This window comes from Atractosteus spatula, chromosome 4, assembly GCF_055471065.1.
Source record: "Atractosteus spatula isolate fAtrSpa1 chromosome 4, fAtrSpa1.hap1, whole genome shotgun sequence".
Classification (NCBI taxonomy): Eukaryota; Metazoa; Chordata; class Actinopteri; order Semionotiformes; family Lepisosteidae; genus Atractosteus; species Atractosteus spatula.
The window spans coordinates 33,346,130-33,372,957 of NC_142709.1; the positions used below are offsets into that span (position 1 = coordinate 33,346,130).

General features: G+C 44.7%; 2 protein-coding genes and 1 pseudogene across 4 annotated transcripts in view; 1 reads left to right on the plus strand and 2 right to left on the minus strand.

Moving 5' to 3' along the window:
• Positions 1 to 803: 803 nt before the first annotated feature.
• creg2 (cellular repressor of E1A stimulated genes 2) lies at positions 804 to 9,600 on the minus strand. Its single transcript, XM_088913560.1, has 4 exons — positions 9,066 to 9,600; positions 8,286 to 8,455; positions 7,399 to 7,512; positions 804 to 1,327 (listed from the first exon to the last, which is right to left on the minus strand). Exons 1-4 carry the CDS (start codon positions 9,528 to 9,530, stop codon positions 1,180 to 1,182), a joined length of 897 nt encoding a protein of 298 aa, XP_088769686.1. The 5' UTR covers positions 9,531 to 9,600; the 3' UTR covers positions 804 to 1,179.
• A 2,107-nt stretch (positions 9,601 to 11,707) lies between these two features.
• The window catches only part of cracdla (cracd like a), a 54,658-nt gene continuing 39,537 nt past the window's right edge, over positions 11,708 to 26,828 (minus strand). For all 3 annotated transcript variants that reach the window (XM_088914938.1, XM_088914939.1, XM_088914937.1), the window contains 4 exons: positions 24,812 to 26,417; positions 19,457 to 19,635; positions 15,351 to 15,480; positions 11,708 to 13,781 (listed from right to left, as the gene is read on the minus strand). In XM_088914938.1, the coding sequence (XP_088771064.1) occupies positions 13,627 to 13,781; positions 15,351 to 15,480; positions 19,457 to 19,635; positions 24,812 to 26,417 (2,070 nt within the window). In that variant the 3' untranslated portion in view covers positions 11,708 to 13,626. The remainder of the gene's footprint in view (positions 13,782 to 15,350; positions 15,481 to 19,456; positions 19,636 to 24,811; positions 26,418 to 26,828) is intronic.
• LOC148836115 (zona pellucida sperm-binding protein 4-like) lies at positions 16,476 to 17,799 on the plus strand (annotated as a pseudogene).

Sequence of the window (26,828 nt, forward strand, 5' to 3'; positions counted from 1 at the left end):
GGGGAGTCCCCATTACCTGTAAACCGCTTTGAGTGGAGTGTCCAGAAAAGCGCTATGTAAGTGTAAGGAATTATTATTAGCTCATTCAACTACTGGTAGAAAAATTCAAGGAAATATAATGAGAGGCATTAAAAATGCAGCATCTGGTATTGATCCCAGTACTTGTTTGTTGTGTTGTTCATCCCTATTGGTAGACATACAGATACAAACGAGTCCTTAAATGAGCACTGTAAGATGATTAGCTCTCTATTAATTCAGCTATAATCCCTTGGCATCCTGTGGTGTGTAATTAATTAGGCTTTGGGCATTGCGAGAGCACATTCTCCAGAAACCTCTGGGGGGACTGCTGCTCTCAGTCATCTGTCCAGTTGCAGGAAGCAGAGAAATTCTGATCCTGTGGGGGGAATGATGTCTGCTGTCATTAACCCTCCTCCTCCCTCCCTTGCCTCCCCAAGTGCACGTTCACCGATAGTGAATATACGGAATCTAGGAGTTTTGGGAAGCTACATTAGCGAGTCTGGAAGTTTTGAAGAGGCTCCAGGGATACCGAGTGTTGGAGTTGCTTGTTTTGAAGCAGGTAAGTAGCCTAGTTTCCTAGAGAGCTCAGTTTGTTAGCTTCAGTTTTTGTTTGGTTGCAAAACTGCTCCAAAAGCCCTCGACTGTCCTGCCATCTTAATGATTACTGATACTTATATCAATACAAAACAAAACATGGATCAGTCTTACCTATGACAAACACTAATAAATAATAATAATAATAATAATAGATGAACAAAAACTTAACACCACCTCAACAGAATAAAGGCTCTTAGTTTATTAAGGGCTTCTGGTGGCAACACAAACCACTCACAAAAATTCATCTCTGTTTCTCTGTCTTTTTAGCATAAGACCTCAAAATTAACATATTTTCAAGAAGAAAAAATACATAGAGAGCTTTATTGTTTCTGCAGGCAGACTTTAAAACAATTGCTGAAACCGTTAGTACATGCAATTTGCCCCACCCCCTGCCCTGGTTTACTCTCAGATTGTCAAATTTTGTTAGACTTCTGAACAGGAGCTCAAATGTTCAAATGTCTCCCTATTTATGGGGGACGCCGTTCAGGAGAATGGGTGCCTATGAGCCCATCCTGTACCTCAGTCCACGTTCTGTAAAGCTCTGCGTGAGAGTGAGACTGGAGGTCAGGGCTTGTCTGGGCTTGCTTTGAAGTAGTCGTCCAGCGGTATGAAGGAAACCCTTCCAACCAAGTTCTGGAGCCACACCTGCTCGATGTGCATCTTCATGAAGAACCAGTCCTGTCCTCTGGGCCACTTCTTCATCACAGGATGCCTGCAAGGCAAAGCAGTATTTTAAACACACTCTCAGGCACACAGGTTAAGCAGCAGGTAGGCTTTTCCAAAAAGCTTTGTTTTTCTTCCTGGTAATTCACAGATTACATCCATTTTGTTTGGAATTGTGCCTATCTTGGCAAGCAAGTGGCACAAGGCAGGATACACCCTGGACAGCCTGTAAGGGTTGTCTGTAAGGGGGTCTGTACATTTTTAGGGAAGGAAAAAATATTAACTATATACAGTATAATCCATTTTAAGATGTGTTACAAAAGAACAAACGCTTTATAACTCGAACTCTGAACATGAGTTAGATTGCATGCTCTCATGCAATCACCACTCTGTCATACAGGGCTTCCCTGATCTTCATTTCTGCATCAACAAATCAACGTACCGTATCATTTGGTTGGGGCACTCAACCAATAGCAACTGGCCATATTCACTGGTCAATATTACACGTGGCAACAAGAAAGACAACAGCTAAGGGGATAATGGATCGCTTCTCAATCAAAAACCCTGCTCAGCCCTCCAGCTCATCCAAGACCAGTGAAAGAAAAGCAACTACAGATGTCCCAGCAGCCCAAGGTGAGCGGAGAAGAGAGAAACTGAGGATATATTCAGAGGAGGACCTTAAGTAGGGGTTTATTTTCAAAGAAAATGGGGGAGAGTGCCCGTGTGTGTCATCTGTTCGGGATCTCTGTCAAATGGATGCATGAAACTGTCAAAGCGACACTTGGAAACAAAACACGGTCACTTTAAAAAGCAAACTACCGGGATATTTCCAGGAATGTCTGAGAACTTTGAAAGGACAACAGACACTGATGAGGAAATCATCAAAGGGAAACCAAACTGCCTTCAAAGCTTCCTACCCAGTGGCACTGCGCACTGCTCAAGGTAAAGGAGCATATTCCATCGCAGAGAGACTGGATTGCCTGCCGCCAGCGACATGTGCAAGACAGGTATTGGGGTAGAGTGTAGGAATAGACTGAAGTCTCGATTTTTGTCAGACACAAAAATCGCTCACAGAATTGACAAACTTGCGTCAGATGTGACAATTCAGTAACTCCAAAAAATTCAAATTGGCTGAGGCGTTTGCAGTAGAGTTGGACGAGTCAACTGATATTGCTGGAGATGCACATAGAAAAACTCCTCTTATCTATGCGGTTTTTTCACAACAAAATTTTTGAAGAATTTTTGTTAGGTAAGAAACTATCTGAACGAACACCAAGTTCTGAAATGTTTTAAGCGATTGACAGATTTTTAGAGAACTTTTTACACCCCAGGCCAAACGTGTCCTGATTGGAGCAAGAGCTGTGGGTGGCCTAGAAAGAGGCTGGCTTGCATTTTTAAGGAAGTTGCAGTTCATGTACCGTGGACACACTGCATCTTACACCAGGAATCCATCACTGCTAAAGAAACGAGTCCTGACGTTTTCACAGCGTAGCGAAAGTGGTCAGTTTAATCAAGAAGAGAGCCCACAGACACAGCTGTGTGCCTCTCTGTGTCAGGCTATGGGAGCAGAGCACACCGAGCTCCTTTTTTCCATTCTGTGGTCAGATGGCACTGTTACGGAGCCCTGTTAACACGGGTGTTTGAGTTCAAGTTAAAGTTTATTGTCATTATACTCATATACAGGTATGTGGTATAACTAAATGATATTTAGCTAGCTCTCAGACGATAAGTAGAACAAAAAAACAACAATACAATTGTATAATAAAAGAAAGACAGAGACAACAGGTAATGTGCAAAACAACATCAGATGTGCAAAAACATGCATCAACAGAATGAAATAAAAGGATAGAGAATTATGGGGAGTGAGCTTTTTGACATGTGAGGTAGAGATAGATTTCAATGTGTGTTTGAGGTTTTGGTAAGAAAGAAGGCACTGTGAGGTTCAGATCATAGGTGAGAGGTGAGGTGAGAGTGAGAGAGTTTGATAGTGCGGGGGTAAAAACTGTCTCTGAGTCTGGTAGTCCGGGCCCGAATGCTCCGGTACCGTTTTCCAGATGGTAGAGGGTCATACAGTCTGTAGCTGGGGTGTGTGGGGTCTTTGATGATGCTTAGAGCTTTCCTCAAGCACCGTCTGTCATAAATGTCCTGTATAGACGGCTATTCAAGTGTTTCTGGTTAGCCCAAAGCAGAGGTGGCTACTAAATTCATCAACAGCATCTGGATAACTACATTCACATATTTAACCGTTTTTCTCAGAAATGAAGAAACTTAACAAACCTCAGCAGGGCTGCAAAACACATGCCATTCGGCTGTACAACAAAATGGCACGGCTTTCTAAAAAAGATAAAGCAGTGGAGAGCGCGAGCCGTGGAAGGAAATTTTTCCACGTTTTCAGCGGTGGAGGAGTCGGTTGATAGTGCGGTACTTAGGGCCGAGGTGACAAGCACAATACTTGGACATTTAGAGCCGCTTGACCTTCGATTTCACACGTACTATTCAGAGGCCGAGTACTGGTGACGGGACAAAACATGGATACAATTTCCATTTAAGGAAAATCATCAGAAGGCTCAAACTCGACAGCCCCTGAGGAGGACCAACTGATTGAACTGTCCACAAACAGCACATACAGGAACATCTCCAACTCAAGGCCTCTCATCCAGTTCTGGATTGGTTACCAGAGGGATGAATCCCCAAGTGAGCACAAAGGCAATTCAGGGCCTCTTGAAGCAACATATTTGTATGAATGTGGATTTTCTGCCCTGGGTTACTTGAAAAACAAATATGGTTCAAGACTGCAGCCAGAGGGTGATTCGAGGCTCTGTCTGTTACCCTCCATCTCCACAAGAATAGAAAAGCTGTGTGCCACTCACCAGGGCCAGTCCTCTCACTGAGGTACGTGTGCTGATTACAAAGTGTTTTGTAATCCTTCAGGTTTATTATTGTTTTAATCATCTCCCTAAATAGCATAATTATGGGGTGTTTACATCAATAATTATAAAATATACTATGCAGTGACATAACAGGTTAAAATCTCATGGAGTCCCCTGTTTGTTCTTCTGTCCAGGTAGGGGTCCTTGGACTGGCAAGACCTCTGCAATTAACACACCAGCATGTCTTTGGACTGTGAGAGGAGGCCCACACAAACCCAGGGAGAACATACAAACTCCATGCAGACGGCCTTCCAGGAGTAGAATCCAGTGAACCAGAGCTGCAAAGCAGCAATACAGTCCACTGCACCACCGTGCCACCCTCAGTGTTTTCTTTTGTCTAAAAGAACTAGACTTACTCATAATCAAAATCCAGGTTTTGAAGAAACAATGTCTGACAGTCTCTGGATGGTGGAGATCTCCGCTTTCTTCTGCAGTCACCTTACCTTTATTTAGTGAACATAATGCTCCTTACTTGAGCCATAGGTTTATTCTCTCGGGTTATTTAAACTGATCCTTGTTAAACATTCATACAAGACAATTCAATTCTTTTAACCTTTTTCAGATTGTAAGTCAATATTGCTTGATATCTCACAAATACGCCTGCCTACTGACAGCATTTTGTTATGATCCTACTGGTCACTGTTCCACAGCACGTATTTAGAAGAAAGGCTCAAAATGAGAGGTCATTCAGTGACTGTTTCATACTCCCACAACCTGTTGGATAAAGAAGCATCTCCCGTTTTTAAATTTACAATACACTTTCACATAGAAAACACTGACCCAGTGACGTGCTTTGAACACATAACCTTCTGATCTGGAGTTAGACCCACTACTGTTGAAGCACAGCACCTCCGGGAAGCATCTTAAAAGTACACCTTCCACCTGTGAATCTCCAGAATATGATTTCAAATAAAAGACATTTTAAGTTTTAAAAAATAAACAGGCTCTTCTGCTTGCTCTGGCTTTAATAAAGGGGCAGGAAATCTCTCATCCCAGCAGAGATGCTTGAGTCTATGGTAAAGCTAGTTTTAGTAATACTGTCAAAAAACATGCACCAAATATGGGGACTGATTCCTTTTCCTTTTATCATTTTAGAAAAGGTTTTCCTTTTCTGTATATCTTCATTGATTTATTAAACATGTTCAAGCATGTGCTTATTCTTGGGATGAATCTGTTTTGTGCTTTGAATCTGAAGAACCTGTTTAAACTTTCGCCATCCTCCACTGATTCCACATCCTATTCTACTGCTCTTAAGCTCTGTCTCATTCCTTCGTCGTCTGCTTTCCTGATTTGGAAATCTTTTGTTTTAGACTCTGAAACAAACAGCCCGCCACTGTACAATTTCTGTGTTTTTGGAACACTGTGCCAATGTGTGTTTTGTTCAGAACTCTTGATCTCCGACCATGATGATGATGATGTTTACAAAATGGCATCTACAGCTGGTCTGGGGACACACTGTTCTGCCATTGATTTATAACTTTGATTGATTGGTCCTGTCTGCATACTAGACAAATGCTTCTGAGGTTTCAATTAACTGGAGGTGGCCTTCAGTCAGTAAAACAACTTCCCATCTTTGTAATTTATTTCAGCATACCTGTCCCGCCTCACAATTTAAGATGTAGAATTTATCAAATTGAATCTCCCAAGAGTAGGTACCATTTTCAGCAACAACTCACTTCAATTTATTGCCACTAATGACTGAAATAATCTGCCAAACGACCTCCAATTATCCATCTTTTTGTCCCAGATCACTTTCCCTTGAGTGATTAAATAATCCTGCCTCACAATTTCCCTTGTTAACGTTCTTACAAGTCTTCTCGTCTTATGTTGTGTTATTTAATCATTTTTCATTTGTTTGTTCTCTATTTTTTTCTGTGCAACTACGCTTCCTCCCATCACTGAAAAAGTTCTCACTTGACTATCTCTCTGTAGTTCCTTGTCACAGCTAAACCTCTGAAGGGCAACTAAAAATAATGTTAGCACTAACCTATGAACAATTCAGATTCACAGTTTCTGAAGGAACATAGCCTGTCTGCATATATAGTGTAGTAAAACACTGAGGCAAAAGATGAGACATCTGTGCTGCACCAGAAGGAGTTGCTGTGAGGGAGCCTGACAGAACACTCACACTTGGTCTCCTTACACAAACCTTCCAATATGTGCCACCAGAGGACGGTATGTTCTGGGCTAGAACGATCTCACTTCTGTTGAGCTCTTTGATGCACACAAACAACACCACACAAGACGGGTCTGCTATTGCACACTTGTCTATCAGAACAGGCAAATTATTTTTGTAAGGGGAGATGCCAGCTGGGCAGCTGGCCCAGTGGTTACTGGGACTATTGCCTATTCATTGCCTTCAGAATATGAGACAGCCTCACGGCCTCACTTCACTGACTCTGCTCTTCAGATACCCAGACACAAGTGGAGACACTCTGCTAAAAGTTACCTGCACGGTTCAAACAAAAGCTGTCTTTCTTAGCTAGATTATAATACAGTGCGAGATATGGTGCGATCTTAATAATGTCAGGATAAAGTTTTCCTTAAAAAAAAGGCACCACTCAAATAGTATGACACCAATTTATACCACGCACATGGGAAAGGCCTATAGCGATACAAAATCCTTCAGACAGCACTGGTGCATTTATATACAACAGTATAAGTACATGTATATGGAGAGTATTTTTTAAGGAACAGCCCACAGAAGGTTTCACTGTATTTCTTCACCGAATTGTGTAAAACAAACCAACATCTAAATAAAGACAGGGCATTTTCTTTGATGATCTTCTCTGCAATTTAGGGCCAATGGGTCATAACTCAAAGAAAAACTAGGAGAACCTTTGTCACAAAGGGGGAAGCACTGCGGTAACAGCAATGTACAAGACCTCAGCTAGAAGGAGAGCTGAATGCCAGTATGCAGGGAACATTTCCTTGCTGACAACACATATAGTTTTGCAGTATAGCCTATCACTACTAAGTGTTTGTCTCTCAGATTTAAGAACAATCCTACCGGGAGGAGAATTTCTTCACTGATAAAACACAGCACCTATAACAATAACACAACTGTACTTACAAGTATTCTGGAGGGGGAGGCAGATACTGTCTGAAGGCAGTGTATCACCATGTGCACCGCACAGAACCGCAGCCACCTTCTCCACGTGCCTGCGACCGTACTGAAGCCCCCACTCACCTGGAGAACATGGCTTCCCTTGCAAGCTCCCCCTCTGGCTCTTCCACTGCCAGCATCCTGCCAGTCAGCGTTAACTGGGCACACCTGGGCTCCTCCGGGTCCATCAGGTGTTCCCTGGGGGAAAAGAGAAGCCACATCATCAGCACAGGGGTTGAGGGACACTTCTCCACACGTGTCTGTATTTTTTCAAAGGCCTAGCTTGTGTCTGAAATTCCAGAAACACTTTTTTTTTTTTAAAACAAGGGTCTGCTGCTTTAACTGACAGCAGACCAAACCACTAAAAAAAGTACTTTGATTTCCAGCACCTCCTACTCAGATGCTAAGGGATCAATACAGTAATTCTGACAACACAGCGCAGCAAGTCAGCCAGCTGCAGCATCCTGGCATTCCCTCACTGTCTGAGCCTGGCCTGGACGGCCATGGACTTGGCTGTAACCAAGTTTTGAGACTAGGAGTCAGGGTTATTTCACATTGTTATTGTCTGCTGTTACAGCCTCACTAGATCTGGCTGCACAGAGCCTGCCGGAGTGCAGCATGGGCTGACAGGGGTTGCTGAGCTGGACTATGCAGTGGTTGGCTGGCTGAGTGGTTCAGGATCCAGCTCTTTTACACATCACTGTCCATATTGTGGACATTCACACTGCCCAGGGGGGCTGCACCGTTTTTACAAGTTCCCTGTGGGAAGGATGTCACAGAAGTATTACAGCACTTCAAGGCAGCTTTTTAATGGGGTAGGTAAGGCTCCTAACCCATCAAAATATGTCTCGAGGTGACTGCCGTCAGACAGCTGGCGTGAGAACAACGTCAGGGCTGAAGTGCTCTTTCACTGTGGGGAAAAAAATCCCCACGCAATCCAGCTAAACGGTCCCTCAGTCCAACGGCCCTACCTACAGTAGTCTCCTTCTGGTGCAGGAAAGGTCAGAGAGGCCACAGGGTTGACTTTGAGGTCCTCCACGCTGCTGTGCAGGGCAGAGACACAGAAGTAGGGTGTTCCTGTACTGTTTCCCAGGGGCCCGTCGCTCACAGAGAAAACACTCCCAAAAGGCCGACCCTGAATCTGACGAACACAAGAGAAGCCATAACACGACGCAGAAGCACTTAAACCACAGAGATTCATCCAGGAGGTGCGTTCAAGAGCCCTGACTGGTGTGGGAGCGAGGAAACGTTCACCATGATGTGTCTGCGTAAATATTGTGGATCACCTTGTTAACTTGTACTTTGATGTTATGACTGTGAGGTAACGACACTCTGAAATCAATATGCTTGTGTACATGGAAGTGGCATTTATGCAACATTAGTAAAATGAGTATGGCTATTGTATTGCCATGAACTGCTACGAGATCATTTCTTAAATGTCCCTTACAATTTGGGCGAGGTCCCAAATTTACGTCTTCCCTACAAATTCAGACCCTTGGACGCAGTGAGCCTTCTTTTACCAATTACTTCTGACTTCTTTAATATGACTATTGTTAACCAATAGTTTAAACTTAATGTAAAAAAAAAATACTTCTGGTAAGAGCTGTAAAGCATTACGTGATGATACAAGAACTGTTATGGGCATCTTGGAATCGTACAATTTTAATTCCTGTCCCCCCCTCCCCTTGCCTTCTCTCTAAAGCCAGGTTGGTATGATTAAACCCCGTAAAATCGTACGACATGTGATTTACCTTCTCCTGTGTGCAAAGTGTCGCCAGGAAGCCCCAGTCACTGTAGTGCGCCAGGTACCGGGCTGTCCTGGCCGTCTGCTCGTGCGGGGGAGGCGGCGGGGCGACAGCCGAGTTCAGCCCTTCCCTCCGGTACGAAAACATCCTGGACGGGGATGAAACCTGTTTGGCATCTGCAGTCCTTTGTCCTCTTCGCCTGTCCAAATGATCTTTGTAAATAGAGGCCGGGTAGGACTGCTGCTTCCATATACTGCCAGTATCCTCCAAAAGAGCTGGAGCCGCGTCTTCGCTGGAAGAGATTTCCAATTCCTCGTCCACTTCGCTGGTGATAGCCCAGGAAACTGAATTTAGGATGACATAGGTCTCTCCAAGGCAGAACACGGCAACCAGGATCACCAAAATCATGTCACGCCGTCCATCAAAAAGACGCCGAGCTTCAGTCATTGTACTCTTATTTTCAAAAACCATAATATTCGCTCACTTGCTGCCCACAACAGCAAAATACGCAGCAGCATGAATTTCTCAGAAGATAACCGCCGGCTGCCGGCGTAACAGCTCCACCTTGGGGCGCAATGAAGAGCCACCCGAGTTATTTTTTGGAATTACTGAAGTTAACCGCCGAGACGCGTGTGTAATTGTGGCATATGCATTAAATCACAACATACGAGTAATGTATACTCGTGCAGAATAAAAATTAAGCTTAGTTGAACTCCAAGGGAAATGGCTCTGATGTAGTAAATAAAATAAAACTCAAATTCCATTGTTTTTCCTGTCGTCTACTGCAGCTTTTTCTTGAGTTGGCATGCTACTGTACATCGGCTTACGGTGTTTTAAAATACACCAACAAAAAAGTAAGGTCCACACAAATGAATGAAGTAAATGAAACAGTTAAAAATTATAGAATAAAAGAGAACATTGAGAGAAGCAAAATAAAACAAAGCCAACATGCCTATTCCAGTGTACTAAGAGACATAAAGGCACCGTCCAACAGGTAGATTAGGTGTACAGTACAGAGGGCAAGCAGTTGTATAATTAACGGTGAGTGAGCAAAAGCATTCTTAATTTTATTCTCAACTCGACAGACTCCCAGTGCAATGATGCTAAAACAAATAAAACATACTTGTGCGTTTTATTTTTATTTGAGATTCTGCAGCGGATTTCGGAGCGTGTTCGGAACATACAAACTGTTTAAACATCAACAACTCATTTAAGTTGTCCTTTTATTTTTCTCCAAAGTCCTTGCTTTGTAAAGACGGATGTGACAGATGTTTACGTTCATGAGTACGTCTGTTGGAATAATTTTCTGGTGACACGAGAGACCCTCATATAATTGGCACCCTAGTCTACCAGTATTTCCAATGACTGTCAATAGGCAGAGTGCATCACTCAGTTCTTCTGCTCCCCTGTTCTCTGAAAACAGAAGATGTGGATGTGTTCTGCTCTCTTGGGATACTAGTTCTGTAGTGCTGGAGCAGTCTGTTGACCACAGGAGTGTTAAATGATGCCTGTACTCTCCCTGTGGCGAACAGCTTGTCTGAGCTACAGACAGCATTTTGCACACACTGACTTAACACCAGCTGCCTTGTGATTCTGTCAGGGCTGCGGGGGAAAAAGAAAAGATGTTATAATGTCTAACAGGCAGTAATTCGTTTGGACAGATGCAGTGCATTGAGATTTTAACCGTTACACGGGTAGTTCTTCAAGCAAAACAAGGCAGCTTCTGCGTACAATACATAACAGCATTACTTTTTAAAGGGTCACTTCTCTTGCAGTTGGCTTCCTGTCACAATTAAATCTTGTTATCTGAAACCCTGTGTGCATCAGGGCATTATCTTAACCTACAGGGAACTGGTCAACCTACCTGAAGACCTGTGTGAAGGACCCAAGAGGACAGTGTGCACTGTTGAGCTCTTTGCTCTTTGAAGCTTAGGATATTCAGAATCTTCACAAAAGATGAGCATTAGATCACTTCTCTGGCCATCTGCTGTACAAGCAATTTGTACAGAAGGGGGCATGAGTGCGGTGTGCCATTCCAGAGGACCCTGCACTTCATCAATCAATCAGAGTGTACTCACTCTGTGTCCTGGAGGGCCACCATGTCTTCTGGTTTTCAGTCCAGTCTGGACTCTCAATGACTTGAAAGGACGCAGTCTCTATTACCACTGTGTCTTGGTCTGTGCTCCATCCATCACTTTTCTAACCGTGTTATCCTATTCAGGGTCGCGAGAGAGCGGGTGCCTGTTCCAGCAAGCAACAGGTGCAAGGCAGGGTACACCCTGGACAGGACACCAGTCATTCACAGGCTACATACTGTACACAGGTCCAGACACGCACACTCACACCAGGGCCTCTTTTCCCAGAAGCCAATTCACCCCCCAGTATGTGTTAGAGGAAACCCACACAAACACAGGGAGAACATGCAAACACCATACAGGGCAGCAATGCTAACCACTGAGCCACCATGCCACCCTTGGTCTGTGCTCATTGATCATTATTAAGTTTCCAATAAAAGCTGGTGGACTTCAGCCCTCTGCGATGTGGAGTGAACAGCACTGCTTCTAAAAATAGACAGATCACGCTGCAGTTGAACAATCTGATGAGTGCTTTCTAATTCAAACAGAATGAAATCACATAGGAAGGATGCAGGTCATTCAGAGATATGTTTACTTCAGTTGTATTTTACATAAGATGTAACTGCATCGCATATGTCTCTGAGAACATATCACCAGTTTTCACAAAGTTTGTACTAATTGTATAGAAGCTTTCTCTGTGCGTTTCATTTGCGGACGAGCTTTTTGACTGTGTCCTGTGAGGTATCTCTCTAGTGCTTGATTGATCCTACTGTACAGTTCAATTTGTACATACAGAAGAGATGAGCAGGGATAGTGTTACAGATGCTATGTCAGGGCTATCCTACCCTGGTCCAGGAGTGTGTCTGCAGTGTATCTGCAGTTTTCTACATTTCTTCAAAGCAACAACACCTGAAAAGCAGTAAAAAAGTTCTTATTCAGCTCTTTATGAACTGAGTTGGAATGAAAACCTGCAGACACACGAGTGGACAGCCCAGAGCAGAGTGACAAATATACAATCTTGATATAACAAAATAACAAATATTACCCCAGCTTCATACATGAAGTGCAGCTTTTGAATTCCTTTACAATGATAATAACTTATCCTAATTGTAATCTACATAAAACCTCGGAAGATTTTTTGGACCAACATCATTAAATTAACAATTTTAAATGCAAGTTTTCCCATTCTAACAAATAGTTCTTTCCAAAATTAACTTAGAATTCATTTTGTACAGGATATAACATGGTTCGTTCTTTGCGCCTGTTTCAAAAAATAATCGAGCAATTGTCCCTCCTTGTCGCAATCCATTAACTGTTGGTAAGCTCTGACATGTCTCATTTTTCTAGTGTCCATACGAGATGCAAACCCTCTAGTTCTTAGATATTTATTGAGACTGTATCATATTTTAAGTGCTGAAATATTGCGGCACTGGGCTGTTTTTCAAGGCAATTACTGTAAAAGGACAGATTGACAAACAATGCAGGTGTGTCCGGTGGAAAGTAAACCCTGGCTGAATGTCCTTAGTGCTCTCTCAGTGCTCTCAGACACACAGTCTCTGTTTCAGATGGCTTCCACATTCAGCTACTGTAGCCATCCTAAAGCTAAGTCCTAAGGTAAATAAGAAAGCAAGGTTGTCATGGGCATTATTCTTTATGACATGCTTCTGATACTATTTACCAGCACTATTTTGTTCTATTTTTTCAAATGCCAGCTGTTAATAGTTACCTTTATAAGATAAGATCACTTTATTGGCCATATACAATTTCTTGTATTAGGAATTTGTCTTTTCGCTCTCCATGAGACACACAGACAGGGAGAGAAGCTTGGGGTCAGAGCGCAGGGTCAGCCATTTATACGGCACCCCTGGAGCAGCTGGGGTTAAGGGCCTGCTTCAGGGGCCCAACGGAGTAGGATTCCTCTGCCGACCCCAGGATAGAAACCGGCAACCTTCCAGCCACAGGCGCAGATCCTTAGCCACAGAGCCACTGCCTCATTTATGAGGTACTGGTCATGTTTAATTGATGATGTTTAAGTGATAATGTTAGAGCGTAATTGATGACATCGTAGTTTAGTATAGATACTGCATCTATGATTCCGCCCACAAAACCATTAGGTACCAAAGCTAATTTTTAACACCTAAAAAAAAACCAGATTACTGACAACTGACATTTCACCCTCAGCACTTCAAGAAGCACCAGCCAAGACACATCTGCCCAGGAAATCTTCTCAAGAGGCCACATGCTCGCAAGCAGAAATCTAGGTGCATTTTGCTCCCAGGTTTTAAAAATTGGCAATATTCCCCCCAACAAACATGTGTCGGACCTGTCCGCAGCTGCGACAAGCCTCCTAGCACTGGGGTGGGAGACACTCCAGTGACGTGCACTTTCCCCAGTCCGACAGGCTGCTCAGGAGATGACAGCGGGCAAACGTGAGACACTCAGGGACAGGTACAGGCAGGGTCCAGTGCCGAGTAAGCTGGGACGCCAGGCTCTCAGTCCACTGTCTTGTCACTCCATGCTTGGGCTTTCTTCTTCGCTAGTTCCATCCAGGAGGGCTGTCCCCCCCTAGACACAGGCAGCAGAGTGTCTTTGGTTGACGGCAGTTTGACTTCTCTCTCTGCTTGTGGGACAGCACATGGTGCAACTTCTGCATAAAAAAATATCTCATTAATAGCTTGCAGGCTACCACAACTACCAATTGTCTGTTACTACATTTATTATTTTATTTAGCTCTGCTGTATCCCTAACTGTTATATCACTGTATTTGCTGTACGCAGTGCCGTTTTGTAACTTAGTTACCTTTGGGGGTCGCAATACAAACAGCAATTATTTAGCAGAATAAAGATGTCTACTAAATATGATGAACCAGTTTCAAGTTTTGATTCCTGCTGAATGTCAATGTTGGATGACATATGAAAAAAATAATTGGATTTACTTGCATCTCACTTTCCCTGTTGGTCTCCTAACTAGCTCTACTTTTTAACGATCCCCATCTATGAATTGGCTTCATCATTCTGTTCTCCTCCCCACTGATAGCTGGTGTGTGGTGAGTGTTCTGGTGCATTATGGCTGCAGACACATCATCCAGATGGATGCTGCACACTGGTGGTGGTGGAGGGGAGTCCCCATTACCTGTAAAGCACTTTGAGTGGAGTGTCCAGAAAAGTGCTATATAAGTGTAAGCAATTATTAATGTTCTGAAGTGTAAATTCACATGATTCATGGCAATGAATGAACGTCACATTAGCTTTAGCAACATGCAGTTCAGTCAGGATCAGAAGCCATTTCTGTCTCATAATAATGCAGCACATTTCACTGTAAAGACTAATTTAGCCACTCTGTCTACATAGAAGAACATTTAAAATGGAGATAGATCAGGAGGCACCAAAATGCTGTAGCGGTCAGGTTTTGATTAATATACTCTTTCTTCTTTCAGCTAACATCTGGATCCTCGAATCAATCACAGTGTAGCAGACATAGCCACCATGCTTGTTTGTAAGCTTTCTAATGTATCTTACATGTCCTCTTTTCATTAGGGAAGCTTTGTTGTCTAAAAACCGTGTTAGGATACATATTTAACTGTTGTTTAAACTTATGGGAAGACACTGACACTGATGTCAGACACTGACACTGATGCCTGTAGTACTCTGTATGATAAGGGAGAAAACAGCGCTCTGCGCAGGGATATAAAGATATTAACCACAGCCACAGCAGTTCAGGACTGTCCTCTGGATGGTTTTATTGGTTGAGGAGCCTTACTCCTTTAAAACGTTAAGATATGCGCTCCCTGTGCAGAAGCCAAATACTCTGGCAGAGGGAGTGAGCAACATGTCGGTTTCATCCAGCCAAAAGAGCTTGGAGAATTTTATGGCACTGCTGTCAGAGTTGTTTCCCCTCTACTGCAGGAGTGTCCAGTCCAGCAGGGTTTATAGATCAGAATAGAAATCTATATAAGATATCTAAAAATAAATCTATATAACCTATTATATATAACTAGATTCTTATTATATACAGATTTAAATAATCTTATAAATTTCCCATTTCTAGAGAACAGAGTTCTCCTAACTACTGTACGTACAAGCCTTGCTTAATTCTTCAGTAATTTACCGATATTCCCAATCTTGATAAACAGGTGACCTATAAAACTCACTGGATTGGGGCCTCCCAGGACCAGGACTGGTGACCCCAGTTCTACTGTGTCTGTGTGGCTCCTTACCTGAGGGGGCTGTTTTTCCAGGCTGTCTCCTCTCTGCTCTGACGTCAGGCCTGCTGTCTGGCGCTTCTCTCCGCAGAGAAGGAGACTCCGCCGTGACACACGCTTCTCTCCGAGCTCTCACTTCCTCTGGCTGAAAGCACAGGAGACAGGAGACAGGAGACATGAGCAGCACCTCCGCAGTGCTCAGCGTGTGGGAGTCATGGCTGTCTTTCGTGTTGCTGCTCTGGTGAACATTTCAGACAGGCCTTTTTCATTTCTGCTGTTAGAGCTCTTACCTTCGAAGCCCTCAGATTCAGAAAGACTCTGTCCTTGCCGGCCTGCTGTTAATGTGCCAATCTTCTGTTAAACTCTTCCACAAAATTTCCCAAACTACTGAAATAATTGAGAACTACAAATGTCTGCGCTGTCAAATTTTAGGAAGAGCCTATCGAACAGTTTATTCTGCAGATCATGAACTGCAGCAGAAAAACTGAATTTTCCTGAACCGGAAAACCAGAAATACACTCCATGTCACACAATGGTTAAATCGTCTTATAGAACATATATCAATGGAGAAAATTAAAGCCTCAATTACAAATCAAACTACACATTTTGAAGTAATTTGGGTCCATTTATTGAAAATCTAAATCCATAGTGCTCACTCGCATATAGTGTATACATACAAAGAGACACATAAACATATAATACTGTACACTTTTGAAATATGCACCATGTATCATACGCTGTTATCATACTTATGATCCCATATTGTGATTATCCCTTCTTTATATGTAATAAGTAACCTTATAGTGTACTAAATGTAACCATAAGGATTCCCCTTTTATACCTCACATTTACATTCTGTCCTGTCTCGTCCTGTCATGTATTATGAATGTGTTTTATCCTATCTGTCTGTCTGTTAAGTTTTTTTTCTCTCCTATTCTTGTTGAATTTGTATAAACGAAATAAGCTGTAATGAGATTTTGTAGCCTCTCCAGCATTGGATCAATGACCGCCCACAGATGGGATAGCAAAGCAATCTTTTTCTGAAACAAAAAGATATTTTTGACCTGGGTCATTTTCCCCATGGGACCATATGGGTGTCCAGTACTGTGTCCTGCTCTGTGGTAATTGCCCCTACAACGCTGTCCCCCCAAAACCCTGACTATCTCCTGCAGTGAAGTGTCCCTGTCTGCTGGCGCCCTGGAGGAGATTGAGGTTCATAGTGCCTCTGGCAGCTTGGTGTCTGTGCTGGATCCTGTGGGTACTCTGATTGAAGGACAGTCTATCCTGTACACTGACTGCCATGTCCGGCTTGCGGACTTGCAAGTACAAGGTCAAGGTGGTGCACGTTTCCAGTGATGGTCCAAGAAGGGAGTTGGTGGTGTCCTATCCCTATCGCCCCCACAGGCCAAAGGAGGGCTGCAAACTTCCTAGGAGTTATCGGGTGGCCTGTGGTCCAGAGAGGATCTTTCCAGTCCACTGCCTGGCCAAGGGATGCTGTGTGGACCCAGAAACACCCTCCTGCTACTATCCACTGGAGGAGAGCACTGCTGCCAACAAGCACTTTGTCTTTGCTGTTCATCGGGCCATCACTGTATACCCTGTGGATCCTGCCAGCCTGGTGATTGCTGGCAGCACATCCTGCACCTCTGTCATCTGTACCCCAGATCCTGCCATCTCAAGTTCCCCATAACTGGATATGTATTTGTGGTGGGAGAGACCCTACCTGGCTGAAGTGAAGTCCCTGGCTAGACGCAAGATCCAGAGCTATGGAGTCATTGCCAGAGACAGCCCCTCCAGACCACTGGTGGAGTGTCGCTATGCTGAGGGGAACCTGACCAGCACAGGCTACCTGGTGAAGAGCCCTTACCTGCCCTCTGCTGTGCTGCCACAGTGAGTGTTTGGGGTGCAGCTCCAGATTTGTACAGATGAGAGCTACTCCAGGTTCTACCCTCAGTACCACCAGCCTCTCCCAGTCTATCTGGTTGGGGGGAACCCAGTCTACCTGGAGGTGTGACTGCTGAACGCTCCAGACCCCAGCCTGGTGCTGCTTGTGCCCTACTGCATGGCCTACCCCTGCTCTGGTCAGGCTGCCTGGGTGCTGCTGTATGATGACTGCTACAGCCACACTTCCACCCAGCACATCCACTCCAGGCTGCCTCTGCTCAAGCACCACCGCAGCTTCCACATCTACACCTTCCAGTTCCTGGACAGCACCTCCTACTCCTACATCTACTTCATGTGCTCCACAGAGCCGTCTGTGCGGTACTGTGTGGAGGGCAGCTTTGGTGGTTGCAAAATCCCAGTGCTGGAAAACCCAGATGTTGACAAGTGCTGTGTTGGAACACCCTGTCCTGGAAGAGATGTGGCCCTTAGAGACTGAGGAACAGGTTAATCCTGGACCCAGCATGTGTCTCTTGGGGATGTTCCCATTTGTTAATATTAGAGAAAGTAAATTTTAACAAAGATGGTGCTGAACTGGGAAAAAAACAGGATTTGAATACTTGGCAGTGGTCTGGGGTTCACTGTTTAGTCAAGATGCATACCTTGTTTGTAAATATTGTAACTTGTGTGCTGTATGTTTATGTTGTGTGTTGCTTACTGTGCGTATTGCATTATTAATAACTGTTTGTTTAAAAAAAAAGACAGACCGAATTTGAAGTGTATCACACAAAAATGAATAGCATGTTCATTTACACTGAAAATCAAAGTAATGAATCAAAGAGCTCATCTTCCAATATCTTCCTCATGAAAAAGTGAAGGCTGAGCCCTGAGACCCTATCGGAGTCATGCCATGAGTCAGTTGTGACTGAGATTCACCAAGAGAAAGCACATGGTTTCTAGTATTGGGTTTAAGTTGGCCCAGGTCCTCTTGGTTCAATAACAGTGACAGACAGAACCAGCCAGGCTCTGCTCTAAACTGGCAGAGATGTCAATGATAGATAGATGCACCTCTCCTCTAGATGGCGCTAACTCTCCTGTATGGCAGTGTGGAGCCCATAGTGCATCCCACGATGGTGACAGGTGGGTGTGTCATGACTGTGTCCCCACAGGTCCTCATTCACACCACGTAGGACAGGGTGTATTCAGTAGTAGTCCGAAACAATTACTGATTCCAAATAGGTTTAATATGAAAAAAAAGAAAAATAATGACTATTACAGTATCACTGGGTACAGGGCAGGACTACACCAGTGTACAGTACCTCCAGGCACAAGGTAGGACTATGCCAGTCTTTCCCCAGGCAAACATACACAATTTAGTGACACCAATCAAACAACACTGAAAACTATTGGTGGCAGAAATGTTTCTGTTTGTGCCTCTAAGTGCAGACCTGCGTCCGGAAAAAACTAAGTCTTTAAAGGGGAACTGCAGTCCCAATTTCTCAGACCAGTTATTTAATTTTGGTCACAAAATCAATCAGTTGGCAGTATTGCAAAATTTTACAAATTCTGAATGAGGCACAAAATCGTGATTTTTTTTACATATTCTATGGTCGCTGTGGGGTTGCAAACACCTGGTCTCACCACAGGCGAGGGCGAGAGTGAGAGCTCGTGAGAATTATGATGTGAAGCGGCCCTTCCTGCTCACTAGTCACTGTAATGACTAATGTAATGCTATATACAAGTGAATAAGTACAGGTTATACAGCAGACATCTCACAACAGAAATATTCCAATGTGATCTGCATGCAGAGTTAACTAGTGAGTTGAATTTGTCAGCAAAACCGCCTTGACGTTGAGAGCAATATGTCTATTGGATTTGAAAGAGATGTATTCACAAGCCTGCTTGTTTCCATTGGTAAAAAGGCTGCATCACTTCACCGAATGTTTTCTTCCCTTGTTCTGAATCACAGAATATGGTGCTGCACATACCTGGACATTTTGTCCATTTCCTGACGAAAATTGTTGGTTTTACACGTTACTGTGTACATTTTACTTTTATTGTGGCTTGAAATGCACTCATCAATGCCGATTCTTTCTAACCCTGAAGTATAAAAATAGAGTTGCAGTTCGCCTGGCTGAAGACGCAAAGACGTCTGGCTTGGAATGAGCTATGTACAGCCTGACCTGACAGTACAAGCAGCAGTGGCTCTACTGTCTGTGGAACGATGAAGGGTTGGTTACCTTGTGCTCTCCTGGGGTGAGCTTGTCTGTCCGGATCTCTGCCGCGGTGTCTCTGTCCTCTTTGCTGGAGTACTGCAGCTGGACACCTCTCTGTCTCTGTCTGGCCATGGAGATCCACATGGGCCCAGAGAGAGCCTCAGCCTCCTTCTCAGCCACAGTCTTTAAGGGAGCTGCTTTTTCTGTGGAGACAAGCAAACATCTTACGGCACACGCAAGGGTGAGGCAGAACGTCTGGAGTTCATTGACCTGCATAAATAAAAGAAGACACCCCTTGTCACGAACACGGACTGAGATCCGTGTCGGGTCTTGTAGTAGACCCTATGCGATGCGGTAAGAGCTGGAGAAAACAGGAGGCGTGGTAAAAGGGAACACACAGGGGTTTAATAGTGCACAAAATAATAGTGACAATCCGTGAGACAGTGAACGGGGAAGACAGAACGGCATCCAAATCCAAACGGGTCCAAAGGCAGGTCAGGGCACAGTCCGGGAGTCCATCAGCGAGTAATCCATCCTGAGACGCGACAAAGTTAAAATCCCCGGGAAGGGGAAAAAACACGAACAGACAAAACATGGAGGTCCAAGGGTGACGGGGCGAGATCCTCCGGACCCCGGGCTCAGGAAGCGGGAGGTGTCGGGGATGAGGCCTATGCCCTCAGGATACGGACGTAGGGTTTCCTGGTGCTAGGCGGGCCTCGCGACACCTTTACCCTAATGATGAGCCCCGAGGACTGGAGGAGCTAGTCTTTAAATAATAAAGCTAAGAGGGTACACCTGGGGAGCTTAAAAATCACAGGGACAATAATGGGAGCAGTGGAGGGCCCTCTAGGGAGGGATGTCGGGCATGACACCCCTGGTATGATATGTGCATGTAGTGACAGACCAGATACTGCAATTTAGATACAGTAAAATGCACAGATTGAATTATCCTCATTAGTCTCCTCTAGAACAGGGAGTAAACACTTGAAGTTCTGACTGGGCATGACAAATTAGTATCATATATTTCTGTGTCATTGTATCAATAGGTTTCAGTTGCACAAAAGAGTATATAAGAACCTAAGGTGATGGGATCCCAGATGTATCAATGACAGCACAGGCTGAGCTATGGGTCATGTCTGGGCTGAATGACATTGGCTAAATGTCAACTCTGAATTCCTTAATTTCAACATGTTTTAATGTTCTGAAAGGTCTCCAGCTCTGGATAAGTGATTCACACAAGGAGCATTTTAGCAATACTGGCCTTTCCCCTACAGCCCCTGTAATTCAGACAAATGGTCTTCACCAAATTTCACCAAAATGCAACGATTAGGGGTTATATAGTGGCAGGTAAGTGCAGCCTTTTCTTAATCTGGCTTGTGATAGTGGTCTTTTGATTCCAACACTGGAGTACTGCTGCGCCAAAGTTTCTAATGTACAGGAGGCAAATCCAGATATCCAGACAGGGGAGACCCACACAATTTCCCCAAAGATCTATGTAAACTGCAGCCGGGTTTCACACAGCAGTCAGCCCAGGTATTCATTTTTAGGTGTCCTTTGACAAGTAAAAAAAAATTAAAAACACACAAACCATGTTAGCAACCTGTTAATCCTCTGAGAAACCTCTGTCTTGAGTGAATATATATATATATTTTTTGTAGTTCAAGGACACGTAGTTTTTTATTTTAGTTTTGGAAGATGGAAGATGGTGGTGGCGCAGTGGCACGGTGGCTCAGTGGTTGGCATTGCTGCCTCACAACTCTTGTGCTCTTGGTTCAGTTCTGGACCAGGGGCGCTGTCTGTGTGGAGTTTGTATGTTCTCCCCGTGTTTGTATGTTCACATGGGTTTCCTCCAGGTGCTCTGGTTTCCTCCCAAGAACATACTGGTAAGTTATTGGTTTCTTAGTCCTGGTGTGAGTGTGTTTGTGTCTGTTCTGTGAGAGGCTTATGTCTTGTCCAGTGATGGACGGGTGTCTTGTACAGGATGTACAGGCCTTGTGCCCGTTGCTTGATGGAATAGGCTCGAGCTCTCCTGCGACCCTGAATTGGATGAAGCAGTTAGAAAATGGATGGATGCATGTAATATGGTAATAACAACACGTGAACATTAACCCATTTCTAAATCAGCTCCGTTCTGGCACCTAGTCACCACATCCTGTTTTTTTTGAGGGGAGACAAGGTGAATCGGACTACAGCTACAAGTTCAAATGAAGACTAGTGTAGTCCTGCCCTGCACCCAGTGCTAGACTGGTGTAGTCCTCCTGTCTAATTATACTCTCAAACCCAATAACAACAAAATAATTTCCTGTTCTGTTCTCACTTCGTACTTAAAGGGTTGTGGGAGTATGCAAGAGGCACCAAGCCATGTCAAAACCAGTACTCTGGTTCCTTTAAGAAACTGTTGAAAGAGATCCTCAGATCAATAATTAGCTACCAAAGAGCATTGGTGTACTATGCAATTTCCTGCCAGAGATTTTAGCTTGACAAGCAAATGGAGACATCTCCTGTCAAAATAAAGTATCCTTAGTCACAGGCTTTAAATTTCTCACAGAAGTGTGTCTATTTGTTCCTGCTCTTTTAGTTTAAAGCTGAATTTTTCTGAACCTGGCCGTTGGGGTCAAGGTTCTTCACCGCTGGTGAAGTGTTCTTGTGAAACACACGATAGGGGAGAAGAAGGGGCACAAATATTGTCCCTTTAGTACTGTAATCTGAGATCTTCCTTTATCTCGCAGGTTAAATTTTAAAAGCGGCCAGCCCGGCAGAGTTGCTGCAAAGTTTTCCTTTTTAGTCCTGTAATGATAAAGTTAACTACTTTGAAAAAACCCGACAATAAAACATTGACCGGAGCACCACCCTCCTGGATCAATAGTCTAACCACACATTGACAGACACCTATGGTACGGATGTGTATGCTGGCATCAGATAGCGCCCACTGACAATCACAGTGTGACGCAGAACACCTGCTGGTGTCAACACGCCCTAATCTCGTCTCAGGATCTGGGCCAGGCTCAGGTGTGGTTAGTCCTCCGATGGGAGACACCCAAGTTAAACTGCTGCAGGAGGTGGTGTTGGTGGACCTGTAGATAGTGCCCCTTCCCCCTGGACCAGAATTCCCAGAACAAAGCCCCAGTATGGTGTCAGGGGATATTGTCCTGAAGGGGGTGCTATTCCCTGGATAAGACATTAAATTGAGATCCTCATTGCTTAATCATGAAAGATCCTGTGGCGCTCTTCATATGAACAGGGGTGATACCCTGGTATCCTGGCTTGATTCCACTCCAGACTTGCTAGTTTGACCTCCCTAAAGTAGCCCCTTAATTCAACTGATATACTGTAGCTCTCTTTGTAGTAAGGCTGCTGATGGAGATTGGCTGCCACACATCACCTAGGTGGACCTGCACGGATGAAATACTGTAGGTCCCCTCTTTGGGGGAAGTGTTTTGGGATTACCTGTTACAACTGGGCTGGGAGCAGCACTTGTCCCTATGTTGCCCCGGGCAACTAGCACATTCACAAAGCCTCCTCCCAGCAAACACATTCGGGAAGCATTTCTCAAAGACCCTCTGTCTTTCAATCAGGTGGTCAATCCAACAATCGATCAGGCAGTTATAAACAGGCTGTTTAAGACTTTTTCAAGATCCCTTCTCATTCAGTGCTCCGACTCTGGCTTCTGTGTCACTTAAATGCTCGTCCTACTACCACCTTTTTTTTCTAACTCCAAGGACTGAATCAGCAGGGACTACTGTCCTTGCTGCATTTGTCTCCTGGCTCACACATTTTTCTCTCCCTTTCTTTTCTCCTTTTGACTCGCTGTCATCCACCTCTGCTCCACAGTCTTCTCCACGGCCGCTACTGAACAGTCTTTTTCATGGGGAGCCTCTGCCTCTCTGACAGCTCTTTTTTCCAGCCGCCTTCTCCACTGCAGTGAAGGCAGCCTTTTCGCCGGCTCTTTCACTCATCTCCTTTCAAGCGGCCCGTATCTTTCTCTCATTCATCATTCGTTTAAGCCTCACTCCCACGCTGCCTTTCCGAAGACTCCCAAGGCTACTCTGAAAAGCTGCCTTTGGAGCTCGACTTGTCTTTCGCCACGGCCCTGAAACTTCAGGGACCACAGCTTAACACCTTTGGTATGAAAGGCACTAAATAGAAGCAATTCAATCAAGCACTTTGAGTGAAATGCAGTTGTTGTTTTTGTCTCATTCATAAAATCTTGTTAAAATTCAGATATGTTTCTAACTACTAGTAACTAGCATTTCAATGCTGGGAAAGGGTAGAGACTGGAAAAAACCAGATAGTTCAATAACAGCATCACTGAATGTAGGAATCTTTTCATGCAGATTTAATTTAAACTACAAGGGTCACAGAATGCCATCAAATAGTTGCTAAAGAGCAATCCTTTTCATTTTCAGAGACCACACCAAACAAAGGCTTCCGGGATTTGGAGGCCACGTTACTAAAACCTTTGTCAGCCGTGAACAAATTAGTGTAAAGTAATTAACAAATTGCTCTACAGCTCAGAAGAGTAAAACTGAGCCGCCCAGTTTTTTTGGCAGGAGGCAGTTGTGCAAATGAAGTCAGCAGAGTTAGCCGAGAGAAGAAAGCCCCGAAGAAAGAACATGTCGGCAGGGGGGGCGATGTTCCAGTTCAACACTCCTGGTGCAACACTTCTCTCTGCTGAACTGTGTCACTTGGCAGCGTCTCTTTCCAGAAGGTGCCTGGGCTCCTGTTGGCCTAGTACTGTATCTCACCGCCTCCTTGAAGGAGTGAGACAGATACAAAGAGCCCCAGATGCAGTGGAAAGCAGCAGGAACGACTTGATTACAAAAATCTTTCTTTGCAGTGACAGAAATATTCATTTCCCTTTATGATATTTGTGTCATCTCTTTTTCAGTGTATGCTTTCAAACTTTTACCATTTACACTTATCGTTAGGAAATGGAGTGAAATTGTAGCTTTAATCCCGTGGGGCACAGCGACACTATTGAGGGTTGGAGTGTCTGTAGGCTTTAATCTCTGAGTTTAATGATTTAATTGAGCTAATCATTAGCTTAACCGGACCAGTTCAACTCAGATTTTCAGCGGTTGATGATTAGAAGGGATCTGGAGAACTGTTTTCTCTAAAGTAGTTGAATTGAGTACCTACTGTATGTGCTAGAACAAAAAGCTTTTGATTGGTAGCATTGGATTTTGCCATATCTATCTGCAGATTTTCATCTATTTATGTATTAAATACCAGATTGCATTTCATTTTTGTTACAACCAGCTGTTAATTACATTGTATAAAAGTTAGGAATAAACATGGAGCCAGGCATATTCTTAAAACACCAATGTGTATTACTACCACGTCTGCACAGACCATTACAGAAAGGGTTGAGTATCTTACCGTTGACCTTGCTGTGGCTTGGCCTGTCCGGCTCTTTATTCTCATCCTTCGGCGTGTTTGAGGACACCGGGGCAGCTGTGCTCTGTACAGCAGGTTTCCTGGGTAAGGGAGGTTTAACGTGGGGCTGCTCTGAGCTGCTCTTGGCCGTGGGTTTGCTGCCATCTCTGAGATAGGCACAAGCGGATTCCCAGGTTTTTTCGGGATCTGATTTCCCTTCCTTTGACGGCAGGATGAATTCCTGGGTGCTAGGGGAGATGGGGTAGGCCTCGGCACTGCGCCGCTTCATTGCGAGCTCTGACTTGAAGTCTTGGCGGTACTTCAGGGACAAGGAGGTGGCGCGTAGTTTCACCCCAAATGTTGATCTCCCTCCCTGGTCCTCCTCTGTGCCCCCTGCCCCGTCAGCAGCCCCGTCCACACACTTTGCGGGTGGCGCTGTCGTGCCAAGCTGCTCCTTCGCTGCCCTCGGAGCTTCCGGCTCCGGCTTTATCCACATGTTCCTCCTCTCCTGCTGGCTGCCTCCCAGCCGCCCCTGAGGCTCTGACTTGATTTCCTCCACTCTGGAGACGGGGTGGAGCTTGGGGTACGAGGATGTCTTGGCTAGCGGCACGTCTTCTGTCTTCACCTCTGAGGACTCCACCCCGGTGAAGCTCCCAGCTCTCGGTCTGTCCCAGGCAGACGACACAGAAAACCGGAAAGACCCGGCGCTTGTTTTCTTGAAAGATGGACGGTGTCTTGGATCAGAGCAGCCTGCATCGGGTGTCTGTATAATCAAGTGTTCCCCCTTTGCACTAGGGGGCGCTGTTCGTTGTGCTCCAGGCTGTGGCGATAGTTCGCCTTGTGAGACTCCCTCAACAGTTGCTGTCTTTTTTTTCAAAGAGGAGGTTTTCGGTGTCTTTGCCCTGTCAACAGAAACCAAGCTTTTCGTCATCCTAGGTGGAGGAGAAGGAAGTTCTTTGGCATTGTTGTCAACGTGGACTCCTTGGATGAAATTTTGTGAGCCTCTGTTTAGACTTCCATTGTTGTTTGACAGACTAGTTGTTGAAACTAGAGCAGTGGGCGCAGCGTGATCTGAGGTATGCAAACCAGGGGACAGTATGGTTCCTTTTGGGCTATAAGGTCCAGAATTCAGAATTTCTTTGACTAAATCTTGACTTTGTGCTTTAGATGTGCTAGGACTCTTTACCTCTGCAGGTCCCTGCTTGCACAGTGTTTCCTCAGCTGCAGAGTCTGCCACAGGGAGAGATTCTTGTGTTGCAGAGTAATCCTGAAAGCCTGGCACTGGCTGACTGGAAAGGGGGTTGGTGAAGCTGTGGTCCACTGGCACACAGAAACCCGTGGGGCGGAGTCGTGAGGGAAAACTGGCTTCCTTCCTGGGAGACTCTTTGCTCGGCTGGCCCTCAGGCGTGTCCTGGGCCTGGACGAGTGTGGGCCTCTGGATGAGCTGAGCAGCTGTCCTGCTCTCTGTCCCCGTCACCTGGCTGGAATAGGAGTGGCATCTTACTATCTCCTGGGGGACCCTCGCCGCCTCTTGCTCCTCCTCCTCCTCCTTTTCTAGGAGTGTGGATTCCAAGTCGTTCAAGCTTTCAGAACGGGATCTATGTGCAGTCTGAAGAACGAAAACAGGTGACACAAAGATTGGATGACAATGGACACTTTCTGAGTGGAATAAGTAAAGGTTAATTCCTCGCTGAGAAGTAGAAAGAAGAAATGTGTGTTCAAACACCTAAATTAATGTTTTCAGCGCTGGAATTAATCTTTAACTGCTCCTTTGCAGTCACCACACGCTGATGCAGCTCTTCCCTTGAACTCTCTGTGTGTGATCATGAAACACTCTGTGAAGCACTGACACCACTAGTTTGATATATGGAAGGCCCAGTTGATGAAGTATGTGGTAATGTGCTGTGGTATATAAACCACCTTCTACTCTTTCTTTAACTAATGAAGTAGGCTCACACCTGCACACACCTGAAGAAGGCTCCACGGCCGAAACGTTGTGTTTTCTATTACTTGTTCCTTT